At 32.2% G+C, this 15,550-nt stretch overlaps 1 protein-coding gene across 1 annotated transcript in view; it reads right to left on the bottom strand.

Moving 5' to 3' along the window:
- Window positions 1-2,404: 2,404 nt before the first annotated feature.
- The window catches only part of LOC142325090 (uncharacterized), a 61,594-nt gene continuing 48,448 nt past the window's right edge, over window positions 2,405-15,550 (bottom strand). The window contains exons 17-19 of the mRNA XM_075366427.1: window positions 11,699-11,893; window positions 9,462-9,638; window positions 2,405-2,604 (exon numbers count right to left, since the gene is read on the bottom strand). Of these exons, the coding sequence (XP_075222542.1) occupies window positions 2,482-2,604; window positions 9,462-9,638; window positions 11,699-11,893 (495 nt within the window). The 3' untranslated portion in view covers window positions 2,405-2,481. The remainder of the gene's footprint in view (window positions 2,605-9,461; window positions 9,639-11,698; window positions 11,894-15,550) is intronic.

Genomic DNA, 15,550 nt, shown 5'->3' with positions numbered 1-15,550 from the left:
ATTTTCTGGTGACCCCTTCCTTAGTAGTCCCCACCCGGAGATCCGAACGGGGGACTATTTTACCTCCGGAATATTTTACCAAGGAAGGCGCCTCCATTATTGCTATGTGAAAATGCAGAGAGCCACATTTTCTTGGAAAAAAAGCAGCTGTAGTTTTCCATTGCTTTCAGCTGCGCAGTACTCAGAGGACTGAGTGATATTGATACGGCCGTTTAAGTCATTGTGACTCACGCCCCTAACAACTACTGAAAGAGCTGCTGCCCTCTTTCAGGAATCATTCCTTAGTCTGGCTCTCAACAGATACCTCTCCGATATGGTTGCACCTTCGGTCCAGCTACTCTGTATCCCTGAGCACTCAAGCCCCCTCACCAACGGCAAGGTCTCATGATTCATAGAGGAGGCAAAACTTATTATTCATTCCAATTCATTGCCGCAAATTTAATAAGGTTATTTTGTTCAAAACCAGCTAGCTGGTTTATTAATTTGTTTCTATATTTATAAAAGCAATTTTTTCTTGATTGTTCTAATTTATGCTGGTTGTCTTACTAAATTATTTTTTCAATAGTAATTCTATGGTTGCTTTTTTAATGACGCTCTGTCATATTAAATGATTTTATATTACATGAAATGTTCTAATAATTATTTGTAAATTTCATTTAAATGTAATGTGTTTAAGGTTTTAAAATTATTTTTTAATAAATTTACAATGTTAATGTTAGGGTTTTAATGGAATAATGTAATTATTCTTTTTGTCTTATATATTGTGCACATAATTGAGAGGAAAGTGGAAGAAGTGTTAGGAGAAGACCAATTTGGTTTCAGGAAAAGTATACGGACAAGGGAAGCAAATTTATCGCTCAGATTAATAGTTGAAAGAAGATTAAAGAAAAACAAACATACTTGGCATTTATAGACCTAGAAAAGGCATTCGATAATGTAGAATGGAATAAAATGTTCAGAATTTAAAAAAAAAAATAGGGTTCAAATACAGGATAGAAGAAGAACGATTGCTAACATTTACAGGTACCAAACAGCAACAGTAATAATTGAAGAACATAAGAAAGAAGCTGTAATAGAAAGGGAGTCTGACAAGGATGTTCTCTATCCCTGTTACTTTTTAATCTTTACATAGAACTAGCAGTTAATGATGTTAAAGAACAATTTGGATCAGGAGTAACAGTACAAGGTGAAAAGATAAAGATGCTACGATTTGCTGATGATATAGTAATTCTAGCTTAGAGTAAAAAAGATTTAGAAGAAACAACGAACAGCATGGATAAAGTCCTACACAAGAACTACCGCATGAAAATAAACAAGAACAAAATGAAAGTAATGAAATGTAGTAGAAATAACAAAGATGAACCACTAAATGTAAAAATAGGAAGAGAAAAGATTATGGGGGTAGAAGAATTTTATAATTTGGGAAGTAGAATTACTAAAGATGGATGAAGCAGGAGTGATACAAAATGCCGAATAGCACAGGCGAAACAAGCCTTCAGTCAGAAATATAATTTGTTTACATCAAAAATTAATTTAAACATCAGGAAATCATCTTTAAAAGTATATGTTTGGAGCGTAGCTTCATATGGAAGTGAAACTAGCACAATTGGAATACCCGAGGAGAAAAGATTAGAAGCTTTTGAAATGTGGTGCTACAGGAGAATGTTAAAAATCAGATGGGTGGATAAGGTGACAAATGAAGAAGTGTTACGGCAAATTGATGAAGAAACAAGCATTTGGAAAAATATAGTTAAAAGAAGAGACAGACTTATAGGTCACTTAAGGCATCCTGGAATAGTCACTTTAATATTGGAGGGACAGGTAGAAGGAAGAAATTGTGCAGGTAGGCAACGTCTGGAATATGTAAAACAAATTGTTAGGGATGTAAAATGTAGGGGGTATACTGAAATGAAGCTACTAGCACTAGATACGGAATCTTGGAGAGCTGCATCAAACCAGTCAAATGACTGAAGACAAAAAAATATTGTTCACATCATTTACTTTGCTACTGTATTTATTATTTAGTATTGATTATTATTATTATTCAAAACACTTTTTATTCTACTGCGAGGCTTTTATATATATATATATATATATATATATATATATATATATATATATACTAGCCGGCCCATCTAGCCAGAACTAAATCCTCAAGCTTTAAATAAATATCTTCAAGATAAAATGATAATGTTAAGACCTAAGAAGAATGTTTACATCAATCTTCTTTGATAAGGAGGCATAAATATATAAAAACCAAGAAATTTAGTAGTAGTATTTTGTTGAAATTGTAAAATAAATCACTGAAAGATTTATACTCACACTATATAGCAGTTAAAAAATATAAAATTTTATTTTTAACAACAAATAATAATACAGTAAAATTTACATATACCACATAAAACAGAATATAAAACACTAAAAATGTAAATAAATTAGACTTAACACTACTTATATACAATGGTAAAGCATTATATATAATTAATTAGAAACAGCAAGCATCTCTAAAAGACTTTTATGAGAAGCATTATTTTTTATGTCTTTTTCAAACCTTATCTTCTTTCTCAAATTTTCAACATTTACATCAGCTTTTCTCTTTTTAGTCTGGAAATAAAAGTAAAAAAAAAAATAAGAACCACATTAAAATGAGTAAAAAAAAGCTAATTTAAAGAAAAATGTAAAGAAAAAACTACTTTGGTATTGTAAACTGCAAAATCTAATAACTAAATACACAAAATCAATGGTATGAATAAATATAATGCATTTATTTCTTATAAGAATCTTTTGTTTCTGTACATTCTTAACTGTACCACTTACTCCATAAGGAAACATAAAAAAATTTCAGAAACATAATAGATATTCTTATAAGATGATCATAATGAATCTTACAACACTGCAACATTTTGTGTACATCTTAAAACTAAAATACTGACAACCAAGCATGGTATTACTACATAATCAAGCATGGCATTTTTTGGTTTGAAGGTCCCACTAGTAAAAAAAAATAACACATTATGAAATAAATTTAATGACATAACTGAATTTCTGAACTTGAATTATGTGAACTTGGTATCCAATCCAGATGAAATTTACAAACAACATGCCTTCTGAGATCTATTCTGAAAGCATATAAAATAAAATAAAAAGTTAGTAGGATTGTGCAGAAGGGATTTGAATCCCAAAGTTGCAACCCAACTAAAGCTATTACTTTACTTGCAAATATTTCTCATATCATAAATATTTCTCATACTGAATCTTGCTCAATACAAGTTTCATATTTTCATTAGATTCCTACATGTGAACAGCATATGCTGTTGTATTGATGGGTATTTATTTCCAGTGTGAAGTAGAACAGCTTTCAAACTAAGCTTTGACAAGTCAATAAAAAGTCACCATTCATTAGGATGGTGCATATTTCCCAAATCTTCCAGTAAAGAGTCCACATCATTACATCATAAGTTTTTCTACTGAGAAAAGAAATGTTCAAATTCTGACTGTCTATCATGGAAAGTACTTATTTTAGTGTTTGGTTGTAAAAGATGCCATCCTTTCAGTCTTGATGCCACTATTTCTACTTGATTCTTCGATAAATTTATATCACGAACCAGATATTTACTTCTGACTGATTAATGAAATGGGGTTCAGTAAATCTATTCTGTAAAAACTTTGGATTTCTTTCTTATCGCTAGATAAGTCGGCACAAGACTTGAATTCTCATCTTCATCTAATTTTCATGTTTCTGGTGGTACTGGAATTGGAAGCTCTTGACTATATGGCACTGGCCACATGGCAGAGTGAATATCAGGGTATTTAACAGTACATCTAGTTTTAGCTGTTATCCTAGATAACTTTATTAGATAAAAATAACAGTCTGTAGTGTGATCCTTTGGTTTTCTCCAAACCATTGGAATTGCAAATGGCTTGTGATGAGATCCGTTTAGCCAACCAGTCAACAATATTACAAAAGAAGCACAGCAAATATGATGAGCCCAAGATTTCTCCTGATCACCTAATTTACAGCCAAAATACAGCTTATATGACTTTTTTATCCGTGGTTATATTTCTTTTCTGAACTTAGACTTTAATTCACCACAGTTGTAGCAGAAGTTTTCTGGATGATTAATGCAACTGTGAAGCATTGTTAATACATTACAATAACTAATACTGTTTAAAAAAAACACTTTATAAATATACTAATTTATTAAACATACACTCACTTTACTGAACAACATATACCTGCAAATACAAAAGCTGCAAAACCGAATATTACACACACGAGAACTCCCACTTGAATGAGAATTAAATATATTTCTCTAGTCTGCATGACAGGTTATAAGTAATATAATAACAACAGAAATAACTAATGAGTAGAAGAAATGTTTATAAGATGAAAATAGGAAGAATGAGTCACATTCTTTGTTTATTTTAATTAGTCTGTAAATAATAAGCATGATGACTAATGTCTAATAAATCAGTGTGACAACAATTAAGAGATTACTAAATAAACAAAAGCTATTTAGTTGAAAAATACTGAATTTACTTGAAAATGAAACCCCCCTTTTTTTAATGCAATTATACCCAAAATTTGGGGGATCTTATATCCAAGGCGGGTCTTACAAACAGGTATTTCGGAAAATGAAAATAAAAATAACTGTATTATCGAACTATGAATTTAGTATGTTTTATTAAACACTAACTATTGTAAGTTATACAGATAAGGAAGTCTTGTTATTTGAGGATGCATGGTATTTGACATCGGGGGTGTGGCTTTATTCAGGTTCACAGGTACCGGGTGTCTGTAAACAGAAATGAACGAAACAAGAAATGACTTATATAGTTTGAACCAATTGCTGCTATTTTAACAACAATGCAGAAAGTGGAGTATTGTGTTTTAATTGCCTGAAACAGCATTGTTTAGTCGGGGTCTCTGGTGCTTTCATCATCTGCCTCATCTTCACCATCATCGATGTCAGTCTTTCCCTCAGTTGTGTCTTCAGAATCCCCATATATGAGGTGATCTTCCAGTCCATCCAATGTGCAGGAGATGCTAGTCTTCTTGAAACTCTTGATTATCATTTTTGGAGTAATTTCCTCTCAGGCTTTGAAAACCCACTTGCAAAGAAGCTCTATTGAAGGTTTCTGCATTTGTTCACTCTCCGTGAATGTGTGACCTCCATCTGCCATCCATTTATTTTTCTCATTACACCCCTGTACCGAACCTTCATTTAAGCATCGCTTGATACAGAGGGTGTCCTTTTAGTCTAACAACCCTTCCCACTTACCAACTATAAGTCCAGCATGACAGGTTGGGTCACTGGTCGGATCTTTTGTTTTTCTTGCCCATTATAATGGGGGTACACCACTTCTGGTTTCCCCTGCTAGTTTCAGGTCTTTTTTAGTCTTTTCCCATTCATCAGTCCCTGGGGATAATAGTAGCTTAAGGGATCCAGAATCCCCTTACTTCCTTACCACTATCCATTCCAGCAACCCTGAACCTGGCGACTCCATAAGGGGCTGTCCTTCACCTGCTCACCTCCCTATTTTTACATTGGTGTACCCAAGTGACGTACTTGGAAACAGCCTCAAATTTCTGCACTCCACAAAGCATGCTTACGATCAGATTTTCCACAGTAACAGTGCCCGTTATGCTTTCACACCTTCTCTCCCTCGTCCATCTTGAGCATGAAAAAATCATGTGCTCTGGGGTATCTAGATGTCCACAATAAGGGCAGCTTTCATCATCAGCTCTTCTTCTTGAATGAAGGTAAGTCTTAAAGATAGCATGGCCGGTCAGGAACTGAATGAATCAGTAATTCACCAAATCCCCTCCTGGCCCATGGTTAAATTTCTTTTATTCAAACGATACGTCCAGCGTTTTTTCATTGAATTACTCCACCTACTCTGCCAATCTGTCAGCATGCCTCTATACGCCACATCCTTGCTTTCACCCCTGCTGATTCTCATCCTTATGCTAGCTAATTGCTGCACTAGAAGGACTCCCACTATAACAAAAATAGCTTCACTTGAAACCATCGTATAAGCCACCGCAACCCTGAGGGCCATTCATCTCTGAACTCCCTCAAGGGCTTGCCTGTTTGAGCAACAGCAAGATTGAGTTTGCTAAATATACACATACCCTTCTCTTCGATGATCAAGGACCCTCTTTTTCTGAGCATCTGAAATTGCCTCCCATTGGAGAGAACCAAACACATTTTTGACGTCCAGCAAAATAACCACTGCCACTTCCTTGCCGCCAAGTGCCTGTCACTCCTTCATCTATTATCCTCATCACCTGGCCTGCTGCCTCAGTAATGTCTACCATCCATTTAGTGTAAAACTTCTTAACGTGGTCCTTGAACGACTTATTGATGCTCATGTCAAAGGGTTGCAGCACAAAAGTGAGGCCTCTCAGAATAACTGCAGCATCAGTGTGCATTTCATTGATTTGATTCGTCACAGAATCTTCAAGATGGCCACAGAAGCTATCTAAAATGAGAAGACCTCATTTCTTTAACGTTGCTCCAGAGCGTCCAAACAACTTCTAGCCATCTGCACATTAGTTTCGCATCCATCCACTCCTTATCTTGTAAGGGAATATGTAAACCTCTTTGTAGTTTTCCCTTTAAAAATGACATAAGGAAGCAATTTTCCATCTGCACAAATGGCTAACATAACTGTGCATTTCATTTTTGCTGCTCCAGCTATTTTCATCAGTATACTGGATTCACCCACTTTGTTTACAGTTGTGTCCTGCAGGATTTAAAAAAAAAACAGGTAATCATCGACGTTTCCAATCTGAGATATGAGGTACTGATTTTTTCTCTTTCACATAGTACATATCGTTGAAACTCCAAAAAAAATTTGTCAGTGTATTCTGCTGGTGGTCATTGACACAAAGAAGTTGTCCGTCTCAAAGTGAATCTCTTTCTTCTCATTAATCACACCATCCATGACTAGCTTTAAAGTCACTCACATTTGCATGGTGTTTTGCTACTTTGCGCCCTTTCATTTGTATCATTTCACAGGTCACTACATACATAGCACTCTCTTTTCTTCTCTTCTCTTCCACCCACTCATCACTGTATCATCCACTGTAGAATGGCGTCCTTTTTTTATAGGGCCACAAAAAGATCGAGTTCCTTTTCTCACAGCTTTAAGTTTACCTCTCTGATTTCTCCAATAACAAATCATGTTTGGTTATACCAAATACTCTTAACCCGCTGCTCGTACACCATTTTTTTCACCGAATTCCAAAACATCTAACTTAAACTCTAGAGTGAAACTTTCCCGTGAATTCATTTTACCAGCAACACAGACAAAATACAAAAGAAACTCACTTTTAACAAAGTTGCTACTGTTCTAACCAAAGGTCTTGTCTTACCAGTAAAAAGAAAGCAGGTAGTGGGATTGAAGTTGCTAATGTGGGAAGGTCAACGACTCACTCTCCCATCTCTGTCAAATACCACAGCATTGTTTTGCAAACACCTGAAAGAGTAAAATTTGTCCTAGACCAACAACTAACTACATGTAGAAACAAAGAAATTCCTCAAGAACTGTTTTTCTAGGAATCATCACCTGATTTCTAGGAATTTCAGGGCCTGTCAAACTGATGGGTCTAACATTAGTAATTTCTTTATTTCTAATATTTGTACTCAAAACAAAGGAGCATTTGGAGCATCTTACAATTGAAGGGGAATTATTTTCTAATAAATACAGTAATATAATAAAATACATTCACAAAATCCTATGCTTAAGAAATTCATGCACAATACTACCTGAAAATAAGAATGGTAGTTACAAAAAAACTAAGTCTGATAGAAGAATTATGATTTCATATTTGAAATCAGGATGAAAATACTATAAGAATCAGTTATTCACTCTCATTTAACAAAATCATTCTTGATCAGTGTTATTAAAGATTAAAGCTTTACTTTTTATAAATCATTTTTATTTTTTATTAATTCTGATGAAATTATACGAATATTTTCAGCTGGTTCCCAGCTCGTTGCTAGTTTTAACTCAAATGGAAAAAAAAGTCACTCAAGTTAAAACTCCAACTCGGGTCATCTTTAATTCCAGGCCTATAGTATTAATATTTGATATTTAATCATAAATCTTTACATAATTAATTAACATTTTAATATAATAATTTTTACAATGCAATAGTAAAGGGTAGATGTATTAGCCTGTAAAATATTAGTAGCCGGACACTTTACTCTTATATTTTTTTGGTTTTGATACAGTTGCTTTTAGATATCAGCATAATGTTATGATCCTGCTTCACTCTAAAGTTTTGATGAGTATTTAACATGGGAATGTATATTATTACATATATTTTTTTTCCTCCTCTTTACTGGATAAATTCTTGAATGATAATTGCAAGTGCTGATCTCCAGTAATAAAGAATTGGCTTTTCCCCAATTAATGGGGGAGAGAGACTCACAAAATCCATAAGCTACTTTAGATGAGGTCCATCACCCTCACCATCACATCAATTATAGTAGCATATATAGTAGCTTATAGTAGCATACCAGCATATATGTCAAATTGTGCCAAGCTTGTCAGATCCCTATAGTTATAGACATCTGTTCAGGCTTTAAAAAGATTAATAATGCAGGGATGATCCTTAATTGTTCAAGTTAGATGAAAAAGTTTTAAAAAGATTTTATTTTTCATATTATTTATTTGTCAAATATATGGGTGTAATATCAAATTATATGATCTTTCAGTATTTGGGTTGATAAAAGAGTCTGTAATTTAAATAAATTTACAATCATGTATGATGTCTAGAGAATCTTCAAAAAAACACAAGAAGAGATTTTATTAACAGTAACAACTGAAAGGTGTTGCTTTTCTGTGGTTATTTTTTGGGATAATACAAAATGTTCAGACACAAATGATTACAATACTGATTTCAGCTTTAATATAATCATTATAATAACAATTGTTTTATGGGATACAGGCAATTCAGACTTCATTACTAAATAAGTATGTAAATTTAATTTAAATTTTTTGCATTCAAAATGAGTCATGTATTTTAATCACTTAAAAATTCTGGTAAATAAGATATGCCCTAGCTTGTTCAATAAGAATAAAAATGAATTCAATTCAGCTCACTGTTAATTTTTTAAGTTATTTCTTTAGCCATATGTATTTATAAAGAAAGGACCCTATGTTATCAGGTACCAATATTCTCCAACCAGCAGCAACGAAAAAGCGAGTGTATAATCATTTTGTAATATCCTATATGATGATAACACAAAGATAATTCAAAGCACAAAAAAAACAAAATTAACAGACTAAACAAAAACAAAATTAGAATAATGTTATGTACACAAATGCAGTTCATACAACCAAGTTCAATAAAACTTGCACACATGAAAAATCAATAAGATAAGCATTTTGAAAAACTCAGAATTAGAATGAATAAAATACTAAAATGGATATAAGTAGCCACTCACCTTTTTACCTTCAGCCTCAGCATTTTCTTGTTTTTTTGGAGGGCTTACAACTGAAAATACAAAATTACGAGAATTTTTTGGTCCATTCATATTACTTTCTGATCCAACTTTTGATGTGATATGAGCCAGTCTAGACAAGAAATGGTCACTATTCTTTAAAAATGATCCACGTTTAGCCTAAAAAAAGAAATAAATTAAAAAAATAATTAATGGTTAAATTAATATAACAGTATTAATTAAATTAGTTTAATTAATAGTTAAATTTTAAAAATAACTAATTAAAATATTTAATTAATTAAATAATTACAGATTGATTGAAATTTAAGCCAGGGATGAGGATAAAATACCTAAAGTTACTTATAAAGTAACTTGCAATACCTAAAGTTTCAAATAATTGCTGAATCTTTTATGCTGAGATCTAGGAGTTACCTGCAACCATTATTGTTCAATGTCAGTGGTCTATGGAAACCAGTTTATTAAACTCAGCCCTAAGTACTGGTATTTATTCTTGTCTTTCTCAAAATGCTACTCCCTGAGATGTTCAAGGCTAGTGGAACCACTAGCTTATAAGGAAAGCAGTTCTCATAGAGTTCCAAATTTTAAAGCATAAGGAGTAATAACCCTGGAGAACCGAGCTGGTTGCAGTCTTCCTTCAAACTCTACATATGCTGTAGCCAGACTCATACAATTCACTAACACTGTTAGCAGATATTACCAGAGAATTAAGAATTGTTTATTCTTGATATTTACATGAATTAAAATTTACTGCTTAAAATGCAAGTAAAGTTAAATGTAAATTTTACCAATATACTTAGGAGAGGCTTGGAGGAGACAAATAAAAATGCTCACTTGGACATAGTAGAGCAGATTGTAGGTAAAGCAAACAGCAAAGATTAATATCACGTACTTAAAACACTAAACTTTCCTTACTGATTAAGAATTATGATTATGAGATAGTAGTGACACCTATGTAACGTGACCATAGTCACGAGGCCACATTAAATATCTTGGGATATGGATCGACTCCAGACATAGGTTTGGAGTCCATGCCATCGAGGCAAGCAAAAAGGCAGAAAGAGTGCTGCAATTGATTGCCAACCTCCTTCCAAACAGAGGAGGCCCACTACAGCGACTTAGGAGGTTGCTAGTCAGAGTGGCATACTTCGCTCTATTGTATGGAGCCGAGCTGTGGGCAGGAGTGGCTGAGTATGGCAAGTATAAAGGGAAATTGGAATCCTTTCATACAAGGTGCTGTTTTCTTTTGATCTCTGTTTATTGGACAGTTTCCTTAGAGGCAGCAGAAGTGCTGGCAGGACATATGCCCATCGATTTGGTGTTGACACAAAGAAAGAGGTTAAGAGGGCAGAATGGTTTATCACCTGATGTGAGGAAGCGTATAATTGAGCTCACGCATGATGAGTTGATGTGAGGCAGGAGACCGCAGCATTAAAGGCTGATGGACTCACCAAATAATAGGAGATTTGAGGAGTTGGTGTGGAAGGTCACATGGCTCACTGAGATATAGTCTTACTCAATTCCTGGCAGGCCAGGGCAGCTTCAGATCTTACCTTTACAGGTTTGGACTGGACTCTTTGCCTTGGCACCTGTAAATGGGGTTTTCCACCTCGTTAACAAAAAGAAAAAAAGACATATCACATGAGTTTTCCTACCAATTTTGTAAGATATCAAACTTACAGTCTATGAAGAAAATTAGGAATAGAAAGTTTAATACAACTGTAAAGTTGCTAAATGGTGAAATAAGATCAGCAAATATATCAGTAATCTAATGAAGGTTCATTCTGTCATGTTAAAGGAAAAATTAATGTATTTTTTATTAATAAATAGAAAACAATACGTGTCTTTACAAATATACTTATAATTATGAACTATGACAATGTCTAATACTACTACATATAGAGTAAAAATATGATCAAAACAAAGGTTAAATGTTATGTCTCACATATTATACTAACACATTGCTATTATTAGAAATGTAACAATGTGATGCAGCCCATACTGGGTGCTACATTGAATGCTGTAAATATATGAAATAATAACCGGTCACAATAAATATTTCAAGCAGAAAACAATGATTACAAAACTTACACACACTTCATGTATTGACCATTGAAATAAATAATATTAATTCTTAAAATAATTAAATAAACTGCCAAACTATAATAATTAATACAACTATTTATCATTAAATACATTTAAGCAAAAATGTAAGTACTTACTGCAGCCATATTAAGAGAAATATTGCTATTTAATCCAAATCCTAACTTAGGTCGTGCATTTTGCTGAACAGGTTTCAGAACTGGTACATTCTTTTGCATTTTTTTCAAAGCTGCATGTCCAATCTCAAATAAATCATCTCCATTTTCTTTTTTCTCCTCTAATGCATCTTCAATTCCTAATTCCTTTAGCTTTTCCTACATAAACAAAAATGATCATTATATAATAATTTTAAATCCTCAATATATTAAATAATTATCACTAATAGTCATAGTTTAATTTCAACTATAAGGTATGTATAGATAAGGTATGTATAAATTCAAATTCATTTAATATATTAATTTATGAAGGAAATAATTATAATTCATAAGACATAAATGTTCCTGATGATGGATTAATATCCAAAAGCGCTTGGACATAATAATAAAAATAGTTGGTAAGTGGAAATTATTATATAGTTAATTTCCACTTACAACTTTGACTAGGTTGGTGCAGAGACTAGGTTGTGCGTTGACTAGGAAAGTACAACTTTGACTAGGTTGATCCAGATTCAATTAATAATCTCATAAATAATTTCACAATAAAAGATTAGTCAAACAAAACAGATGCATAAAGCACAATTACTAATGACTTTGTAATGAGTTTTTTCTTGAAAACCATAACAGTAAGAAGTCTTCCATTAATTCCAACTTTGTTTTTTCTGAAAATGATTGCACATGTGCAGCTTTAAGTCCTCCTCAATAGAATATTAATATTAATAATGACCATTAATATTTCATATTAATGCCTTCTTTAAGAGTTTCTGAACATATACTAAACATCTGCACAACTTTTAGTGTTTCAGATGGTCACGGAGATAATTTTGGGACAGCTGAATTGAGAGCTTATAAGCCAAATAATGAAGATAGTTTGATAGGAGACTATCAAGTTAAGTGAACCATGTTCATCACATTCAATTTAAAAATTACATCTATAAAAATATAGTTAAAATAATCTTTCAACTTAATATTAAACACAATCAGCTACGACATGATCAGATACAAATCATTCAGCAATATGTGACAATGATTTGATGTATAACATAAGATTTTTTTTCTAATTTCATGGGTTTTCAGTATAAATTTCTAAAGGCTAGTCATGATAATTTTAATAAAATTAAAAAGATAAGGTTACAAACATCAATAAACTTAAACTCAAAAAATATATTTAGAGAAAACCTTTCAGATAACCTTATAAAACTGATTTTTCTTATAGAAAGGAAAACGAATTCCTCATTTTAAATTTAAGAAGTAAATTCTAGTTATGCTGATCTGTGATTCAGTGACTTGTCTGTGGTAAATAATTGACCAAGATTTTTACAATAGATGTGTTTTTGATATATTTTATAGTGCTTCATTTTAAATAAGATTTTTACTATATGCTGTAACTTACATTGGATTACATTAGTTATATACTGCAACAACCTGTTATAACACTACTATGCAGCTTCTCAATTAATTAATATTATTAATATTAATTGTATTATTGTTAACAATAACAATGACAACAGTAATATTAAAAAGAAGTTTTGGGAAGCAGACTGATATTATGTAGGATTAGAATGTACGTGATAATATTTCAGCATAATATTCAAAGTTTAACTTTTAATACTTTTATTAAATTAATAATTATTTTGGTATTTTATTATATGAGAATAAATCTTTACAATGATTTAATTGAATTAAGTAAAATTGAATTAAGTTGGTACATTCAACTCAATTTTACGTACCAAAGCTTGTGAATTTTAAAAATGGAGAAGAGCATTCACAGCAATAGAAATTGTCTGTTTGAGAAAGGTGTGGATAGATAAGACAACTGGTGAATATTTTGTCAGTCAAAATGGAAGAGTGGCAGAGTTTATTGCAAGTTTTGGAAAATGTTGATGAAAACCTAAATTCTCAGCAAGTATACAATAATGACAAAATCAATTAAAATTATAAAATGCTTCTATCTAAAACTCTTGCTTCTGGAGAAAAAAAATCAGCAAAGAGGTTATCACAGTTACAGGCAAATAATATAAAGTAAATTGGATGAACTTAGGCTCATTTTCATCAGCACAACCAAATAGCTGAGAGCTTTTTAAAATGTTAATTGAAATCCTTTCCTGTAAATCATTGATTCCGAAAGTGGTCCAGGTGGACCCCAGGGGTCTACGGGAGACTCGACAGGGGTCTACGTTGGCGTGACAAAAAAATGGGGGTTCACAATTCGTAAGCGAGGGTCAACGAAAATTCATCTGGTTTCGATAGTGAAGAACTAAAATGTTGGCTTGACTTTGCGTATCAATCTAGGCAGATGTTTTGAGAAGCTCAGCGACTGTTACTTGTAAAAACTTGCATATTCCAATTGCTTATTCCTAACAAAACTGAAGCCAAATATTGATAATTTGCTGTAAATCCATCAAGTACACCCCTCCCATTAAAATTGTAACTATTTTGTGATTGTCATTGTAGAAGTTACATTACGTTATTAATGTTTAATTTTAATTATATTACGACAATTTTATTATATTATATTGCAATATGATAACAATAATAATTAATAGTGTAATGATTACATATTTGAATAAATGAAACACAAAAAAAAATACTATTTTTCTTTTGCTTTTTACCACTCTGAATGGGAAGTTTTCTAAATAAAATAAGTAAGAATTGATTGCTTTCTTGTGCTGTGAGTAGATGTCAAAAATGTAAAGTTGGATGGAAGCATTTTTTTTGATTGGCCAACTTTACTTTTTTGACATCCACTCACAGCACAGTCAATCAAAAATTAACCAATCAATTCTCACTTTTTTTTCAGAAGCTGTTAATTCGTGGAACTCAGCCGTAACGCAAATTTTCATAGTTAGATCTAATCTTCACATTTTCCGTCGACTGGAAATATGGAGAAATGTAGCTGCAGGGTGTCCACCGGAACCAGCAAAATTTTGAAAGTGGTCTATGAGAAAAATAAGTTTGGGAACCACTGCTGTAAATAGTACCAGCCAAAGGTCATATGAGTGGACTTATGTTTACTTAGATTATGGTTCCACAAATATTTTGTCATAATGTAAAAGAATTTTCACATGAAAACGACCTGTCACAAATGCAGTTTTAATTTTTGATAATGCTTGGATACATCCAGATGAAAATAAAGGTGGTTAGTGGGAATATTCACAGCTCTTTACTTACACAAAATATTAAAATTCTAATCCAGTTTCTTGAACAAGCTGATTACTAAATTTGAAGCAGAATTACTGGCTACGGCTACTGAAATACTGTATGGAATTTTAATAAATAATAAAATGATTGTTCAAAGACTAAAAGAAATTAATGTGAAGGACATAATTCACTGGTTGACAGAATCTTGGGAAAATGTAAATTAGTGGTTAAAAACTAGGATAATTTAACAAAACAAAGTGAGAATCAGAATCTGTCTTACAGCACACTAATAATCTACTAGCTAATTTAAAACAAAAATTATGAAGGACTGGTTTAATGTTGATGAACAGAATGAAAGATAGAAGATGAGTTGTTAATCTAGTGTTGCAAAAAAAAAAAAGAAGACTAATGATGAACTTTGTATGGAAATCAATAAAATATATCTTATATATATAAGAACGTTAAAAAATAACACCTTTATATACTTAGAAGCACAAAGATGTTGTTTCGCTTAATGTTTTGATCTCAAAATAATATTGTGGAGCAGATGTAAGGAATTAGGATAAAACTAAAAACAATAAGACCTTTTTAAAAAATTTTTATGACAAATATATCTTCATATGAAATTACAAAAATTCAAACACTAAATTGCAGAGCCTTTTAATGCAGAACAAA

This window comes from Lycorma delicatula, chromosome 5 (assembly GCF_047948215.1).
Source record: "Lycorma delicatula isolate Av1 chromosome 5, ASM4794821v1, whole genome shotgun sequence".
In the NCBI taxonomy this organism is placed as follows: Eukaryota; Metazoa; Arthropoda; class Insecta; order Hemiptera; family Fulgoridae; genus Lycorma; species Lycorma delicatula.
Note: the sequence above shows the minus strand (reverse complement) of the source record. Positions and strands in the feature narration are given on the sequence as shown.